General features: G+C 41.3%; 1 protein-coding gene across 1 annotated transcript in view; it reads left to right on the forward strand.

Annotated features, from left to right (window-relative positions):
- Positions 1 to 16219, forward strand: part of LOC124613337 (putative gustatory receptor 28a) — a 39860-nt gene extending 23641 nt beyond the window's left edge. Inside the window, exons 2-3 of the mRNA XM_047142033.1 lie at positions 8360 to 8536; positions 15866 to 16219. Of these exons, the coding sequence (XP_046997989.1) occupies positions 8360 to 8536; positions 15866 to 16219 (531 nt within the window). The remainder of the gene's footprint in view (positions 1 to 8359; positions 8537 to 15865) is intronic.
- Positions 16220 to 17640: the final 1421 nt, after the last annotated feature.

Below are 17640 nucleotides of genomic sequence, written 5' to 3' on the forward strand. Positions count from 1 at the left end.
AAGGCAAGCTATGTTTGGCGACTCTGTGATCGACGAGTTACTTCCTGGTGTGCACGGAATTAAGGCTCAAAGTTCACTTGATTTTTCCCGTCATTTCCATTGAATAATCTGAGTTATTATCGCTTGAGATTGAAATTTTACGGTTTTCAGCCCAGGAAAGCCGTTACGTGGATATCGCAACTAATCACTTCATTTAAACAGCGGTTTACGAGTTCTAGCCACTATTGGCCTCGTAAGAGGAAGGCTCAACACATACCTCTTCGCTAGATGTGAGTGGACGTGCTGTCATGTGAAAAAGCGCCCGTTACGATCGCGGTTCCAGTCTCGCTGACTGTAACATTTTCATCCCTTCTGTGAAAGAGCTACAAGCAGTCAGATCAAACATCGATAAGGAAATCGCAACAAAAAGCTGTCAACATATAGTGCAATGGTGAAAAACTTACAATGCTGCACAACAGATGACGCCTCTTTCCACTGCTGACAAGCAAATTTTCGGTTTCTAGGAATACATAACTTTATTTATGAAATGCCATATTTGCATACCTGTTGAGTATGACACAGCATACCAATTAAACACAGTCCCAATCGCAATCTAAGTGAGAAGAATTTTACTAATTCGTGCCGATAGAGGCACGCTTGTGTGCAGATACCCAGTTGTATTAAAACAGACTTTTGTCGTACTGTTATCGTGGGTAGTTTTATTTCATTTCTTATAACACAGTGCACAATTTTCGCAAGGTTTCTTTTGGTGTTGTTAAAACAATACTAAACATAAGAGAGAAATTAATCGTCAACGATATATGCGAATTCTATGATGTTATCTATAACAGTCTGACAATGCACATGCAGTTTATTGGTTACATGCATGTATAAAACTTGTTCTGAGTTAAAGCTGTCAAACAAGGATTGAAGAGGTTTAAAATGCCACTACCAGACGACAGGTAATGTAGAAAATACTTTTCCGACTACTTTGGCACGATGCGCTCTCCCCATACATAATACAAATGCTTCGAGATGCATCTGCTGCCTGGTGATCTATTAAACCTGAAAAGAACAAAATGTCGCAGAAGCTAGTCCTTTTTCCACATGCGACTATTTTGGGTTGAGAAGTGAAGGGAATTACGTTCAAAGTTCCAATAGATGGATAACTTCAGCAGACAGCAGAATTGCGTTTTAAAAAATGTTGCAGGGAGTGTAACACAACTCACGACTCCTTACCTACAGTGCGCAACACTTACCGTTACGCTACGAGTTGTCATACAGCTGCAGCAGCTCCAGAAGACCACAACAGTTCCTCCAGAACTTCCGCATTCCACAGTGCTGTGATATAATGCATATGGCCGCATCAAGACCTGTGAGAGACAGACAGTTACAGCTTTTCTTTTCCACTGCACGACGGTTTCAACAAACAGATAGCGCGATGGAGTAGCTCAAATGGAAGGGAACACTTCTTACTTAAATTTCTGCTTCCTGCACTGTTGGCAGTTCTGTGTAGGTGACAGTTACTTGATTTTATTTTGGTGATTACAAAATAGAGTAGAATGTATGCACAGGGTAGCTGAGACACCTAGTTCATGGCGATTCGGTCAACCAAGTAAATGAATGTACTGAACATGCTGCAAACCGCTACAGGGATCCTGTGTTTCAGAATTCTCATCGAGTGTGCCGCAACGGTGTTATGATAGAAAAATGACTCTCAGAGACGAGGCTTTGGTGGTCTGTTGGATTGATGACAGGTTGCTATGGTGATAGTCTGGGTTCGATTCCAACGTCTGCCAATGACTTTTAATAGGGAGAGGCAGATTCTATTCTCTTCTGGTTACGCCAACGGAGAAGTTATAATGGCATTGTGGTCTGAAATTCACATTAAACATGGTATTCCTTCTCTACCAAGTAGACGTTAGGTTAAACCACAATAAAGTCAGCATTGGCGAAATGTGGGAATTCTATCACCAGTAACCTATCTTATACTAGTTATTTATTTCTAGTGACGAAACAAACGCTATGTAGAGTCACAGGAGGTAGAGCTTCTGTATGCCTATTAAACGGGTTCTGAACTTGGAATGCAACTCAAACCGCCTTTAACGCGTAATTTGATCCCTTCGTGACAATACAGTCGACTACTGTTGGTTGTTTATTCACATCTGCAGATTCCTGAACATCTCAACGCATTGCACGTGAATAGGTTCGAATCCTGGCCCGGCACTAAAGTTTTCATTACGTATTATCAAGCTCTAGCATGAGAACACCTATCTCCTGTTGGATAATAATTTTGATTTTTAATGCATTTTCATTCCTTGTCAACACTAACGATATCTGACGTTTTTGACTCCCTGTGAGACACACAACTATTTCAGAGATAACCGTAAGTTTAAGGATGTTATTCTGAGCCGCTGGTGGCGACAAAATCGGTAGCTGACGTCTCTTAGTGTGGAGTCAACAAAGATATGTGTGGAGTTCGATTCCCAGTCAGCACTGTACTCTTCGTCATATTATTTCTAGTTCAAACATGCTCACATGTCGCTGCTGGTGTAACAAACCCATATTTAACGTTCGTTTTCTCTGGAATATAACAGCGATAGGTGCCTGGTTGGAGTCCTGGGAAGGAAAAAAGTAATATTTCGTCTCGCCATTTCAGTTAAAACATCTAGCTACTGCCGAGAAAATCCGATATGTCACAGTTGATTGGGCCTCGATAACAATCCGATTAGGTTCTGGGTTCCAATCCCTGTCCAACACAAAGCTTTATTTCACGCCATTTCAAATAAGTTACTTGTGAAGAAGCAATATTTAACATCTCTCGTAGTTCGTTCAAATGGATCTGAGCACTATGCGACTTAACTTCTGAGGTCATCAGTCGCCTAGAACTCAGAACTAATTAAATCTAACTAACCTAAGGACATCACACACATCCACGCTCGAGGCAGGATTCGAACCTGCGACCGTAGCTGTCGCTCGGTTCCAGACTGTAGCGCCTAGAACCGCACGGCCACTCCGGCCGGCTCGTAGTTCGTTAACAGGGACAATAGATGCTGGGTAGGAACTCGCATTCGTTAAAAATGTTTATGTTATGTAATTTAAAGTTGATATTTGCTAACTGATACTGTCTAAATTCGAGGTATATCACTCTCTGTATGCCTAGTGAGGAATGACTGTTAGTTTCTGTCAGTCATGTAATCTTAGTCTGCATGACCTGGGTTTAAATCCTAAGGCAGAACGAGACGGTTCTTCGTGTCACTTGAAGTTCATACATATTATCAACTAGCTGCTCATCAATAACTTAAACTTTTAATGTCATTTTGTGTTAAATATCAAGTACAGTATGTTACTTTGAAGAGGAAATCATGAATACGACGAACGTACTACGTGCGTTACCTATCTGACATAATAATGAGAGTGGTAACATTTAAGGTGTGTCATTTATTGCAGTAAATGCGAGCTTACAAGCCTTATGGACAGTCTTATCTGTGATAAGGTGTTCCCTGATATTTGTAGTATCATGGTATTACTTTAGACCTTGAGTTATTGCGATAGAGAGCAGAGTTTTCTAGTGATGACTTGTTGAATCCATTTTCAATAGCCGCACGACTGTACCAAGGATCTGCTAGACAGCTGCGTTATGTGGGTTGCATGCGAATCAGGCTAAATGCAATTCAGGTCCTTCAGATACTTTTGAGGACGACTGTACATCCTAAGAGACCACTGTGGATCGCTGTCGGGCGCCATCTCTACGTACCCAAATCATCGCCCTTTTATTTACGCGAGTTACATGACGCGGGCGGAGAAATCGCATGCCACATACCTCCACAAACCTAACATTAGAACATGGGATCACCCTTACGCAGAATCAGTGATGTATTTCGTTCAAGAGTCAGACAAACAAGCTATTAAGAAGGTGGTGGTAATATTTTGCACTCTGCCTTCAGGCCACAAGTGGCCCTTCGGGACCATTCGACCGCCGTGTCATCCTCAGGTCTAAGATTGTGGTTAGGAGGGGCGTGTGGTCAGTACACCACACTCACAGTCGTTATGATGGTGGTTTTTTTTTTAGCGGAGCCGCTACTATTCGGTCGAGTAGCTCCTCAGCTGACATCACGAGGCTGAGTGCAGCCCGAAAAATGGCAAGAGCGCACGGCGGCCCGGATGGTCACCCCTCCAAGTGCCAGCCATGCCCGACAGCGCTTAACTTCGGTGATGTGACGGGAAACGGTGTATCCACTGTGGCAATATTTTGGCTGGTAGTGTTTGGGCTCAGCACTAAATATAGACTGAAATTTTAAAATACTGACGTCAGAGAGGGTGAAAGATAGATTACAGAGGGACCAGAGGAGCTCAGAGAAGTGGGAAACAGATGGTGAATAGACGAGGAAAGAAAAAGAAGATGTGCCTGAATTAAGCGGATGTGTAATGATCAATCTGTTAACTTGTGGGAGGAAAACCGTCTGGATGACGAAAATAACAAAAAGCCGAAGGTCAGTCTTTTCCAAAGGCGACGGGATATTCAACTATGCAAAGAACAGACGAGTTCTGTTCCAGATGCGAAGTGCTACAATCGAGATATTTTGTGAATGCTTTTGTTTTATAGGTTTGTGTGTTGGATACGTGAATTCCTCCTATGAACAGCGAAGGTAAAACCCTGAGCTTTTAGATTCTGCAGTAAGTATGAATATTTATACACCCCAAAAAGTATTTTGGAAACGAAATCTGACTTTTCATATTTACCTGAATAAACACAGAGGCACGCACGCTGTTACGTAGAACAAGTGCAACAAAAACGTATGTTGCATAGCTTTTGCGTAAACATTAAATAATAAATGATTGACCAATAAACTAACCACATTTAATAGCGTTTTTCCTTTCGGCTAATAACTTTCAGCAATGTTGTAAGGGTGCCCCTTTAGACACGTAATCGTTGATTCTAAGCATTGAGGAATAACTAAGCCATTGACATCAGTACAAAAGATAGGAATACCATCACGTTAGCAATCAGTCGTCCATTTTTTGCAGATTTTATTTGGCAAATCCAGATTTCGTGTAGTGCCTAGCCATTATCAATGCACTATATTCTAATCTCGATACATGTCAGTTCCCTGTTGTTTGGGCGTGGAGAAAAGCCAGTATCTATCTTACATCTAGTAAAATATGCGTCTACATCCTTACATTTTTCCTGTAGCCATTCCTGCTGAGCCATTTTGCACTTCCTGTTAATCTCATTTTTGAGACGTTTGTATTTCTTTTTGCCTGCTCCATTTACTGCATTTTTATATTTTCTTATTTTCCTCAATTAAATTTAATATCTTTTCTGTTACCCAAGGATTTCTACTAGCTCTCGTCTTTTTACCCACTTGATCCTCTGCTGTCTTCACTCTTTCATCTCTCAAAACTACCCGTTCTTCATCTAATGTATTTCTTTCCCCAGTCCTTGTCAATCGTTCCCTAATGCTCTCACTGAAACTCTCTGCTACCTCCAGGTCCCGTCTCCTTAAATTGCTATCTTTTTGCAATTCCTTCAGTTTTAATCTAATGTTCATAACCAATACATTGTGGTCAGAGTCCATACCTGCCCCTGGAAATGGCTTACAATGTAAAACCTGGTTCCTAAATCTCTATCTTACTATTACATAATCTATCAGAAACCTTCATGTGTCTCCAGGCCTCTTCCACGTATACAACCTTCTTTCATGATTCTTAAGCCAAGTTTTAGCTGTGATTAAGTTACGCTCTACAAAAAATTCTACCAGGCGGCTTCCTCTTTTATTCCTTACCCCAATTCTGTACTCACCTACTGCCTTCCCGTTTTTTCCTTTTCCTACTATCGAATTCCAGTCCCCCATGACTACCAAATTTTCTTCTTCCTTCACTATCTGAATAATTTATTTTACCTTATCATACATTTTTTCAATCTCTTCATGATCTTCGGAGCTAGTTGGCATATAAACTTTTGCTACTGTGGTAGGCGTGGGCATTGTGTCTATCTTGGCTACAATAATGGGTCCACTTTGCTGTGCGTAGTAGCTTACCTACGCTCCTGTTTTTTATTCATTATTAAACCTACTATTGGATGACCCCTATCTGAGTTTGTATTTATAATCCCATATTCACCAGACCAGAAGTCTTCATCCTGATGCCATAGAACTTCACTGATTCCCACTATATATAGCTTTAACCTATCCATTTCCCTTTTTATATTTTCTAACCTACCTGCGCGATTAAGGGATCTGAAACTCCACGCTCCGATCCGTAGAACGCCAGTTTTCTTTCTTCTGATAATGACATCCTCTTGAGTAGTCGCCGCCCGGAGATCCGAATTGGGGACTATTTTAACTCCGAATATTAGATCCAAGAGGAGGCCATCATCATTTAACCATACAGCTGCATGCCCTTGGGAAAATTTATGGCTGTAGTTTCCTCTTGCTTTCACCCGTTCGCCGTACCAGCAAAGTAAGGCCGTTTTGGTTAATGTTACTAGGCCCGATCTGTCAATCATCCAGACTCTTACCCTTGCTGCTACTGAAAAGGCTGCTGCCCCTCTCCAGGAACCACACGTCTGTGTGGCCTCTCAAGAGATACCCCTCCGTTATGGTTGCGCGTACGGCACGTCTATCTATATCGCTGAGACCCCAAGCCTCCCCACCAGCGGCAAGGTCCACGGTTCATGGGAGATATTTTACATATGATACATGATTTCGGTAGAGACGGCTTACATTATTTGATATCATGTTCTGAAATGTTTTTTCTGAACATGTCAACAGCATTTTCTACCTAGCAAAGTGATGATCCTCAGTTTATCTACTATTATGACATACAAAGTGTTCCCTCAAGCGTAATTCCTGGGTAATGCCTACTGAACATAGGGTAAGGTGGAGCCAAATGAATTATTTCAATTTGTTGGGCCTCATACAGGTAATAAATTTTTTTACTACACACGTTAAACTGTAACAGTGAACAGGTTATACTTATGTTTTGTGTGATAACGGTACACTGCTTCGAGGTCTACACTTCTTCATTGTAAACAGCAAAATGTTGGCACCGTGGAACAGTTAAAAGCTTGTGGAGCTGTTTGTGTCGTAAATGGGGGCAACGTGGATCACTGTAAACTGTCACACGCTTAAATACAATACGGTAGTTTAGGTTTTTTAACTGCTCCAGTAGCCCTAACGTGAGTTCTCTGGAGTGGGATTGCTTATCCACCTCACAAATTTCGTGGAACCACACCTTGCACTTACCACACCTGATCGATTCCCCGTCCTTGATAGATCTTGGATCATAACGTTTGATGTTTCAGAATGCACGATGTTTGTTTTCTTCTACCGTTTTCATGTGCTGATGAAGATGGGTTTTCATCTGAATTTGAAGGTTTCCCTTGAAAATCCCACGATTCCTGCAGTCACTGTTCTCCTTTCATCAGTAGTTTCATAATGCAATTATCTCTTCCCTCTTGCTAGATTGAGTTGAAATGGTGAAATCAAATAACATGCTGAATTTTTCTGTCTCCTCCCACGCGGGGTTTCGGTGTTTTTTGTTGGGATTGGCAAAACAAGAGAAGATGATGCTGCTGAGCTCCGACTTCCGTATTACCTGCAGGATTAGAAGTATTTGGAGAGCGTGGGTTTACTTCTGACCCTGTGACAGCAGAAGAGAATTGGTCACTTAGGAATGTGCGTGAAGAAAGGAATCTGTGTGACGGTTATTTGTTTGGAATGACGGGAAAATTCTCATGCACTCAAATCCCTTCACAGCATTTCCTACAATAGCTCCATGTCTACGAGCGATGTCGAAAATTTTGCTAAAACATACTTTTGCAGTGGTGTTTGAGACATTATTCGTTGTAATTAGTCTACATGAATACTTTAATAAAGAAGAAATACATATTATATTCCGATTCAAAAAAAACCTACGAAAACTGATTCACATAGCCCCATTTCATTATAATTTTTTAAATGTAAGCAGTTGTTCAAATTTATACTAGATGTCACCAGTCGTTCTGTTGACAAACGTGGTTGATCCTACATAAGGAGTAGCGAGAAGAGTTATAACTAGCATTTATGTATTACAGACTGCTTTAATATTATATGGCGAATTTTTATAAGGAATACTGTCTTTCTGCTACCTCCGTTTAGATTATTTCTGTCTAGATTAAATATAATCGGAAAAGCCTTCTTCCCACTTGTATATGGCTTGTCTAGCAACGGTTCTATAATACAGTGGCGTCCGAGTTAAGCAAACGGGCTGTGCAGTAGAATATTTTCTTATTTCTGTCAGCATTTCCCAATGATTCAAACGCCCACCCTGGGAGTGATATGGTATGGTGAGGGTATCATGAATCTGGTGTTAAGAATATAAATGCCTCTGCCCGCAGAACGTTGACGACTCTGGAGAGGTTCATCTGCTGCGCCAAGTGCACGGTCAGCTGTTCGACACAGCAGGACTCGTTAACGAAGCGTTCGGCCTGCCAGTACTGAGTGCTGTCGCCGCCCACTTCATCCACTGCGTATCGCTGCTCAACCTAATACTAGCGCTCAAGCTACAATACCAGGTGAGATGCGTTAAGCAGCTAAGCGCTGTTATAGTTTCACACGATCTGTAGAGGCACTTAAAATTTGTTATATATTTCATTTACCTTATACCTGACATATTAAAACTGTGTTGCGGATAGAGACTCCAACTCGCAGCATATACTTTTCGTTGACAATTACTCTGCCGACTGAGCTACCCAAACACAGTCAGGAACGCCCCTCTCCCCCCCCCCCCCCACCCCTTTACTCCCCATACCACCTTTACTTACTGAAATACATCATACGCCTCGTCTGGTACACAATTTTATTTTGCCAAGAAGTTTCGTATAAGCGCACACTCCGCAGCGAAGTGAATACACTACTGGCCATTAAAATTGCTACACCACGAAGATGACGTGCTACAGACGCGAAATTTAACCGACAGGAAGACGATGCTGTGATATGCTAATAATTAGCTTTTCAGAGCATTCATACAAGGTTGGCGCCGGTGGCGACACCTACAACGTGCTGATATGAGGAAAGTTTCCAACCGATTTCTCACACACAAGCAGCAGTTAACCGGCTTTGCCTGGTGAAACGTTATTTTGATGCCTCGAGTAGGGAATACAAATACGTACCATCTCGTTTCCGACTTTGATAAAGGTCGGATTGTAGCCTATAACGATTGCGGTTTATCGTATCGCAACATTGCTGCTCGCATTGGTCGAGATACAATGGCTTTTAGCAGAATATGGAATCGGTGGGTTCAGGAGGGTAATATGGAACGCCGTGCTGGATCCCAACGGCCTCGTATTACTAGCAGTCGAGATGACAGGCATCTTATCCGTATGGCTGTAACGGATCGTGCAGCCACGTTTCGATCCCTGAGTCAACAGATGGGGACGTTTGCAAGACAACAACCATTTGCACGAACAGTTCGACGACGTTAGCAGCAGCGTGAACTATCAGCTCGGAGATCATGGCTGAGGTTACCCGTGACGCTGCATCACAGACAGGAGCGCCTGCGATGGTATACTCAACGACGAACATTGGTGCACGAGTGGCAAAACGTCATTTTTTCGGATGAATCCAGGTTCTGTTTACAGCATCATGATGGTCGCATCCGTGTTTGGCGACATCGCGGTGAACGCACATTGGAAGCGTGTATTCGTCGTTTCATCCAGCGTTATGGTATGGGGTGCCATTGGTTACACGTGTCGGTCACCTCTTGTTCGCATTGACGGCACTTTGATCAGTGGACGTTACATTTCAGATGTGTTACGACACGTGGCTCTACCATTCATTCGATCCCTGCGAAACCCTACATTAGAACAGGATAATGCACGACCGCATGTTGCAGGTCCTGTACGGGCCTTTCTGGATGCAGGAAATGTTCGACTGCTGCCCTGGCCAGCACATTCTCCAGATCTCTCACCAATTGAAAACGTCTGGTCAATGGTGGCCGAACAACTGGATCGTCACCATACGCCAGTCACTACTCTTGATGAACTGTGGTATCGTGTTGAAGCTGTATGGGCAGCTTTACCTGTACACGCCATCCAAGCTCCCTTTGACTCAATGCCCAGGCGTATCAAGGCCATTATTACGGCCAGAGGTGGTTGTTCTGGGTACTGATTTCTCAGGAACTATGCACCCAAATTACGTGAAAATGTAATCACATCTCAGTTCTAGTATAATATATTTGTCCAGTGAATACCCGTTTATCAACTGTATTTCTTCTTGGTGTAGCAATTTTAATGGCCAGTAGTGTAATTTTTACATAGGATATTAAGGATAGAAGGAATGCTTTCGAACTAAGATTATGATGAAACATACATCTTCAAGGATAAAACAGAAGGTGTAGATGAGGTTACTCTAATAGCTGTACTCACTGACGTCGAAAGGTTGCTGGAACGCTGAGGACTATTCTGCCGACCGACCACCGTATGCAAAGCGGATGTTTCTTGTTGCGGTAAACTTCTATTAGAGAGATTCTATATTAACGCCTTTTTGAGTTTGACTTTTATTGATTTCTCATTTTTAACTCCAACTGATTGATTGATATACCAGTATATCATTATCTGAACAGGCGATACCTGAGGTTGCTGTTGTGCACTGTAATGATCCAGCATATGCAAAAGTGATTGCAATAAATACAATTACAGGGAATAGTTGTCTATTGTAAGTCAGAGGTCCGCTCCCTACCTCAGTGGAATATTTTAGATACATTGATGGCAGCTATTCTTCTGATGTCCAAACCCTTGGTGAGTAATATCACGTTTCATTACAGGTCGAGTTCAAACTGCGTTATGCACAGTAAGTGGAATCGTACACACAGTGCTAACATAGCATTCACTTATTATGAACCAGAGGCTTCATTTGCTCGAAAACCAATGATGCGCCAAGTTCTTTGCTGGTAGCTATTCGACACAGAAGGCCAGAGGATTAGAGAGAGGCCAGCCTCATCCATTACAATCAGTCTTCTGACTGGTTTAATGCGTGCCGCCATGAATTCCTCTCCTGTGCCAATATCTTCATTTCAGAGTAGGGTTGGAGCCTACACCCTCAATTATCTGTTGAATATATTCCAATCTCTATCTTCCTCTACAGTTTGTCCTATGATCCTGTCCCTTCTCCTTGTCAGTGTTTCCCACATATTCCTTTCGCCCCTGATTCTGTGCTGAACCTCCTCATTCCTTACCTTATCGGTCAATCTAATTTTCAACATTCGTCTGTAGTACCACATCTCAAATGCTTCGCTTCGCTCCTGCTCCTTTTTCCCCACAGTCCATGTTCCACTACCATACAATTGTGTTCTCCAAACGCATATTCTCAGAAATTTCTTCCCCAAATGAAGGCCTGTATTTGATACTAGTACACTTCTCTTGGCCAGGAATGCCCTTTTTGCCAGTTCTAGACTGCGTTTTATGTGCTCCTTGCTCCGTCCGTCATTGGTTATTTTACTGCTTAGGCAGCAGAATTCCTTAACTTCATCTACTTCGTGGTCATCAAGCTCGATGTTAAGTTTCTCGCGGTTCCCATTACTGCTACATTACTTTCGTCTTTCTTCAATTTACTCTCAGTCCATATCCTGTACTCATAACCCTGCCCCTTCCATTCAGCAGAACAAGAAATTCCTCTTCACTTTTGCTCAGGATAGCAATGTCATCAGTGAATCGTGTCATTGGTACCTTAACCGCTTGAATTTTAATTCCGCTCTTGAAACTTCCTTTTATTTCTATCATTGCTTCTTCGATGAACTGACTGAACATTAGGAGGGAAAGAATACACTTTTTAACCCGAGCACATCGTTCTTGGTTGTCCACTCTTATCACTCCCTCTTGCCTCTTGTACTTATTGTATATGACCCGTCTCTCCCTATAGCTTACTCCGATTTTTCTCAGAAATTGGAACAACTTGCACCTTTTTACATTGCTGAATGCTTTTCCCTGGTCAATAAATCCTATGACAGTGTCTTGATTTTTCCTTAATCTTGCCTCCATTGTCAACCGAAACGACGTAATTACCTCTCTTGTGTCTTTATCTTTCATAAAGACAAACTGATTATCATCTAACACGTCCTCAATTTTCTTTTCCGTTCTTCTGTATATTATTCTTGTAGGCAACTTGGATGCAAGAGCTGTTAAGCTGATTGTGCGACATTTCTCGCAATTATCAGCTCTTGCAGTCTTCGTAATTGCGTGGATGATATTTTTCTGAAAGTTATAAGTTATGACGCCAGACTCATACACTCTACACACAAACAGGAATAGTCGTTTAATTGTCACTCGCCCCAATGATTTTTGAAATTCTGATGCAATGTTATCTATCCGTTCTCCCTTATTTGTTCTTAAGCCCTCCAAATCTCTCCTAAATTCTGGTTGTATTACTGGATCCCTTATCTCTTCTATACTGACACATCAGACAAATCTTCCCTCTCATGGAGGCCTTCAGTATACTCTTTCGAACTATGCACTCTCTCCTGTTGCACTCTTACTGTCACCATCCCTACTTTAGTTTCACTGAAGTCTGTTTTTACTTTCCTATATGCTGAGTCAGTACGACCGACAATTATTTCTTTTGCGATTTGCTCACTTTTTCATGCAGCCATTTCGCTTTAGCTTTTATGCTTTATTTAATTTCTCAGCTACTTGTATTTCTGTTTTCCCGAATATCCCTGAACATTTTTGTACTTTCTTCTTTCATCGATCACCTAAAGTATTTCTTCTGTTACCCATGTTTTCTTTGTACGTACCTTCTTTGTACTTATGTTTCTCTTGCCAACCTCTGTGATGGCACTTTTTAGAGATTCCCATTCCTCTTCAACTGTACGGCCTACTCAGCTGCTCTTTACTGCTGTATCTACAGCCTTAGACAGCTCCAAGAGGATCTCGTCATCCGTTAGTACTTCCGTATCCCACTTTCTTGCGTACTGATTCTTCCTGACTAGTATCTTCAGCCTACTCTTCATTACTACTACATTGTGATTTGTGTCTATAACCGCTCCTGGGTACGCCTTACAATCCAGTATCTGATTTCGGAATTTCTGTCTGATCATGACGTAATCTATGTGAAGTCTTCCTGTATCACCCGGCTTTTTCCTCGTATACCTGCTCCTCTTGTGATTCTCTAACAGACTACTTGTTACTAACAGCTAAAATTTATACAGAACTCAGCCTTTCTCCTCATTCCTTGTGCCAAGCTTGTTACTCCTGTATCCCTTTCATCTACTTTTTCCCCTCCAACTGCATTCGGTTTCTTCATGACTTACAGATTTACGTACTGTGTTACCCTTTCAATATCGTCATATACTTTTTCTATCTCTTCATCTTGAGCTTGCGACGTAGCGTGTATACATGTTGGTTTACTGTGGATTCTGATAGGGTCACGGAAGAGATTCAGATACGAATCTCCACCCAAGCTATTACCAGGCCTTTGATGCGAATCCAGTGTGGTAAACAATGCGCTACCTAATTCGGTTATTTTTATTTTTGACATGTTGAGTTTTACTCATCATACAGAGAAAATTAAGACATTAATATTTTCTGTCCTCTTCGATTTCTGTTACCAGCAACAGTTGTCCCATACTCCTGCTTCCTGATTACAGTCACTACTTCTGAGTTATCTGCTGTAGTCACGTTACCCCCACTGCTTCCCTGCGCCTCCCCTTCAACCGTTTTACGCGCGACGTCTGTTTGTCAGGTGTCGGTAGGCTGGGTCTTTCCGTTCTCATGTTTAATGGGTCGTTTCAGATTTTTTATCTGTAGGGAAATTAATGTAGCTAGTGAACTTCAGCATACAGAACTACCGTTTTTGTATTGCTACATTTTAAAACAATTCGGAGGGTCCAATACTAAATACAACCAAGTCCATTACTGTCAGTTTTGAGAGCTTGTGTAGATTGACGATTGTATTATACTGTGTTCACAAACTCATCATATTTGCTGTTTGGAACGGTAAAATGTAATGATTTCTAGGGCTTGGTTAACTTTTCCACTACATTTCAGGAAAATATTTCAAAACAGATTTATACTCAGTATAGTATTCATGTAATAGAATATACAGCTATATATCTTTCTATATTAAGATACAGTCATAGATTCAGTTGTACCAAAAATCGTGTCTATAAAGCCTGCAATATCATTATAGCTGTCCTAACTGCACTTAACAATTTTTCTCAATATTCTGGGCATTACATCACCGTCATCCTCATTCTGCCATGCTGCAGGGTGAACTCATATCTACTAGAATGATTACGAGGTACTCGTGGTGACACATATGGCCATAGCGATTTCACATCGCTTTTCGTGTACATACTTAACCTTTCGGACTTAAGGAATGAATCTTGATGTACAATCTTTTGCTATAGTCTGCATAGGTCTTTCTTGTCCTTTCTCTTCCAGATTAATGTTTCGAGAGGAAGAATAGAGATCATTGAGATTTTCTTTGAATTTAATCGAACTGGGAAAGTCGTTTTCAAGTTTGAGGTCATTGTATATTCTTTCAGTCGACCAACCGGCATAGGATATCCGCTTCGATACTAACTACGGAGATTTCCGAAATTTTGGTGCTTAGATTCTTGTTATAACGTGAAAATAATTATAAATTTATGCCTATTCTTCTATGTTGATTTCATCACTGCCATTCGATCTCCAGTTAATGTGAATATACTGCTTTTTTTACTTTCTTCTTCCATTATACCGCAGGCAGCATTGCTGCGGAAGAATGAACGATTTGACTTTAAGAACTTAAAATCAGTGGTTTATAGGACCGGATTTTGAGTTCGTTTAAATGGAATTATGCCCATTTTTATATTTTTATTTTGTCCAGTTCATAAGTCAGAAAATGTAAGATGAATCCACATTCCCGGATTCTTTTTCAAATGAGTTCTGTTGAAACGTGCCCATTACCTTTTCTTTTTCGTCTTCTCCCACCTCACCCAACTATTAAAACTCAAATACAAGCTTCACAGTTTGTTTACAAAAGTTAAAAAAGTATTGTCTTTGTCATAAAACACGACTATTGAGGACTTGGTTCCCATTTCATTCTGAAAATTGTTGTCTGTACTTCTACGTGAAAGAGATTGGAAAGCGTTTGGAGGATGGGAACTCAACTGAGTCTTATTTGACACATGGCTGCCATGTGTATCAAACTGTTCCACACGGTGATTTCCCTGGCAAGCTATTTGAAGCAAATTGATAAACACATTTGAGCAGGTGAATGTAAGACGTACACACAGCTACATTCAGCTCAGATGGGTATATAGTTGCCGAGGCCTGCTGGAGAGGCAGTGCACGTTTTGTTCCGATATTCGTGTAATGGTTACGTCATAGGATTGTCTTTTCATTATTCACATTTGTAAAGTAAAGCATACAATCTATAAGATAATTCAACTATGTTGTTACATCTGCTGTGAATTTGTAAACCAGCCTGTTGAAGTATTATATATTCAGCATTTATATTATTTTGGCTTTATTCTTCCAAACAATAAACGCCATTTTTCTGAAATGCTTAAATGTATCTTGATTTGTTATTAAAGATTTGCATAATTCCTGTACATGATAGCGAAACAGGAACGATACTGAAGAAATTGACTTCACAGGCCATGTCTCTGACAATTATCCACACTGTAAAAGGCCTCGGCCTAGTACATAACCTTGGGTGATTCAAGTGTGGCAGACAATATGTCAATTAATACGCTGGAAAGTAACAGAGCGTTACGGTACAGTTATAGGTTTTATTTAATAATAGTCATTGTTGTCTTGGGTCACAGTCATTGTGACCTCTCCTTCTGAAAAACTCATAGTTCCTAAGTCGGGCGTATGAGAGGTTAGCAGTGTCGCTCACTGTAGTTTGTGTGTCACTGGCAGCCTATCCCCCCCAGCCAAGTGGACCTGCTGATGCTGAACCTGCTGAGCTGGGTGGTGCTGCACGTCAGCTGTGTGCTGGCCGTCACGTGGTGCTGCAGCTCCGCTGTCGCCGAGGCCAGCCAGACAGCTGTTCTGGTGCACAAGGCGCTGCTGCCGAACGCGGGCGCCGGCGCGGCTGGCGCACAGCTGCGCGACCAGCTGCAGCTGTTCTCGCAGCAGCTGCTGCACCACCGTCTCCGCTTCACCGCTGCCGGTGTCTTCACGGTTGACCTCACCATACTCCTTTCCATGGCAGGTGCCATCACCACCTACCTTGTGATTTATTTGCAGTTCAACGATACCAAAAATATATAAGGGCCCTCATACCTCTCGTAATGGAATTGATACTAGTAGTTTGATGTATAGCAGTACTCAAATTTTGTAGATGTTCATACACATGTGGACAATCAGGACTAGAAGGTGGAATCCACTTGAAAATACTAGTGTTGTTCATACGTCAAATTCTTATTCTCAGGCAACTCTGAACAGCGTTAATGTACTGGGAAAAATGCATGATAGACAATGTGCTGCCTGACAACACATTTATTCACAAACCTTTTCGATCAAGTACCATAGTCACAGTGGAAAAATATCTATTGTAACAACCTCACGTGCTATAAGTGCTAATTAACCATAAAGCTATATGATGTTGTTGACTTGACAAAAATGGAGATGATACTTAACACCATAAAACCAGGTTAACCAAGCAGAAACCAACATTGAAAACATGTAACAGTAGTAAGAGCACATCACCATTGCTCAAGCACAAGACCCAGTGAATAAATGTACCGTAAGACAGGACAGTTTGCATCATGCTTTTCTCCATGTTGTTCATAGAGCTGTTTACATCTACAGCATTGAATTAGACATTGTGTTACTGAGTGTGGATATAGCTCGAAGCAATGACCTGTCAACAATATCCTATGCAACGAAAACCTAGTTTGCTGGATGGTCCCTAAAACGCAAATTTGTAGATGAATCTAAAATTACCCTTTCAATAAATTACATTGTAGTCCAAACAATGTCTCAATGTGTATACTGTTGTTTGCTTCTGTCCTAAATGCTGGTTTATAAATAAGGCATATAAATATTGTATGATAATGAAACACTGCCACACACACACACACACACACACACTGCCTTTGTGGGTTCGTTCGATATTTTGTGGGAGTGGGTTTTTCTGCGTGATATCAATTGAATATTAGTCTGCACAGCTAAGAGTTTGCAAATGTGGAACAACATGAATCTGATATTGCCACCATTGCAGTGCCACATTCTGACACTTCAGAACTCAAACACAGTATGCCACTACATGATGATAATATTAGAGAATGCTTTATTAAATATAGTGATGTCAACGTGTAGTCTACCACAGCCCAAGGTACCCTAATTTTATTTGACTTTAATTTAAGGATTTACAGAATTGCCACTGTGAGTGTTGACTGTGCAAACCTCCACCAATAACAAAAATGAAAGTAATTATCAGTGGTTCAACACTCAGAAACAATGCCTTTGAAAGGAACAGAACTCTCCCGATGCATTGGTTCCATATGATATTATCATGATGACTGTAATATAAGTGAGCAGTGCAGAACATTGTTGAAAGTTCCATTATCTTAAAGGATATTCACTGTTACAGCTGACAAATTTTACAAAATATCTGCAACATCGCTTGCTTCACGCGCCATACTAGACGCAGCTGCACTTCTCTCTCGACCCAGCTGTTTCCTGTTTTA

This window comes from Schistocerca americana, chromosome 4, assembly GCF_021461395.2.
Source record: "Schistocerca americana isolate TAMUIC-IGC-003095 chromosome 4, iqSchAmer2.1, whole genome shotgun sequence".
Taxonomy (NCBI): domain Eukaryota; kingdom Metazoa; phylum Arthropoda; class Insecta; order Orthoptera; family Acrididae; genus Schistocerca; species Schistocerca americana.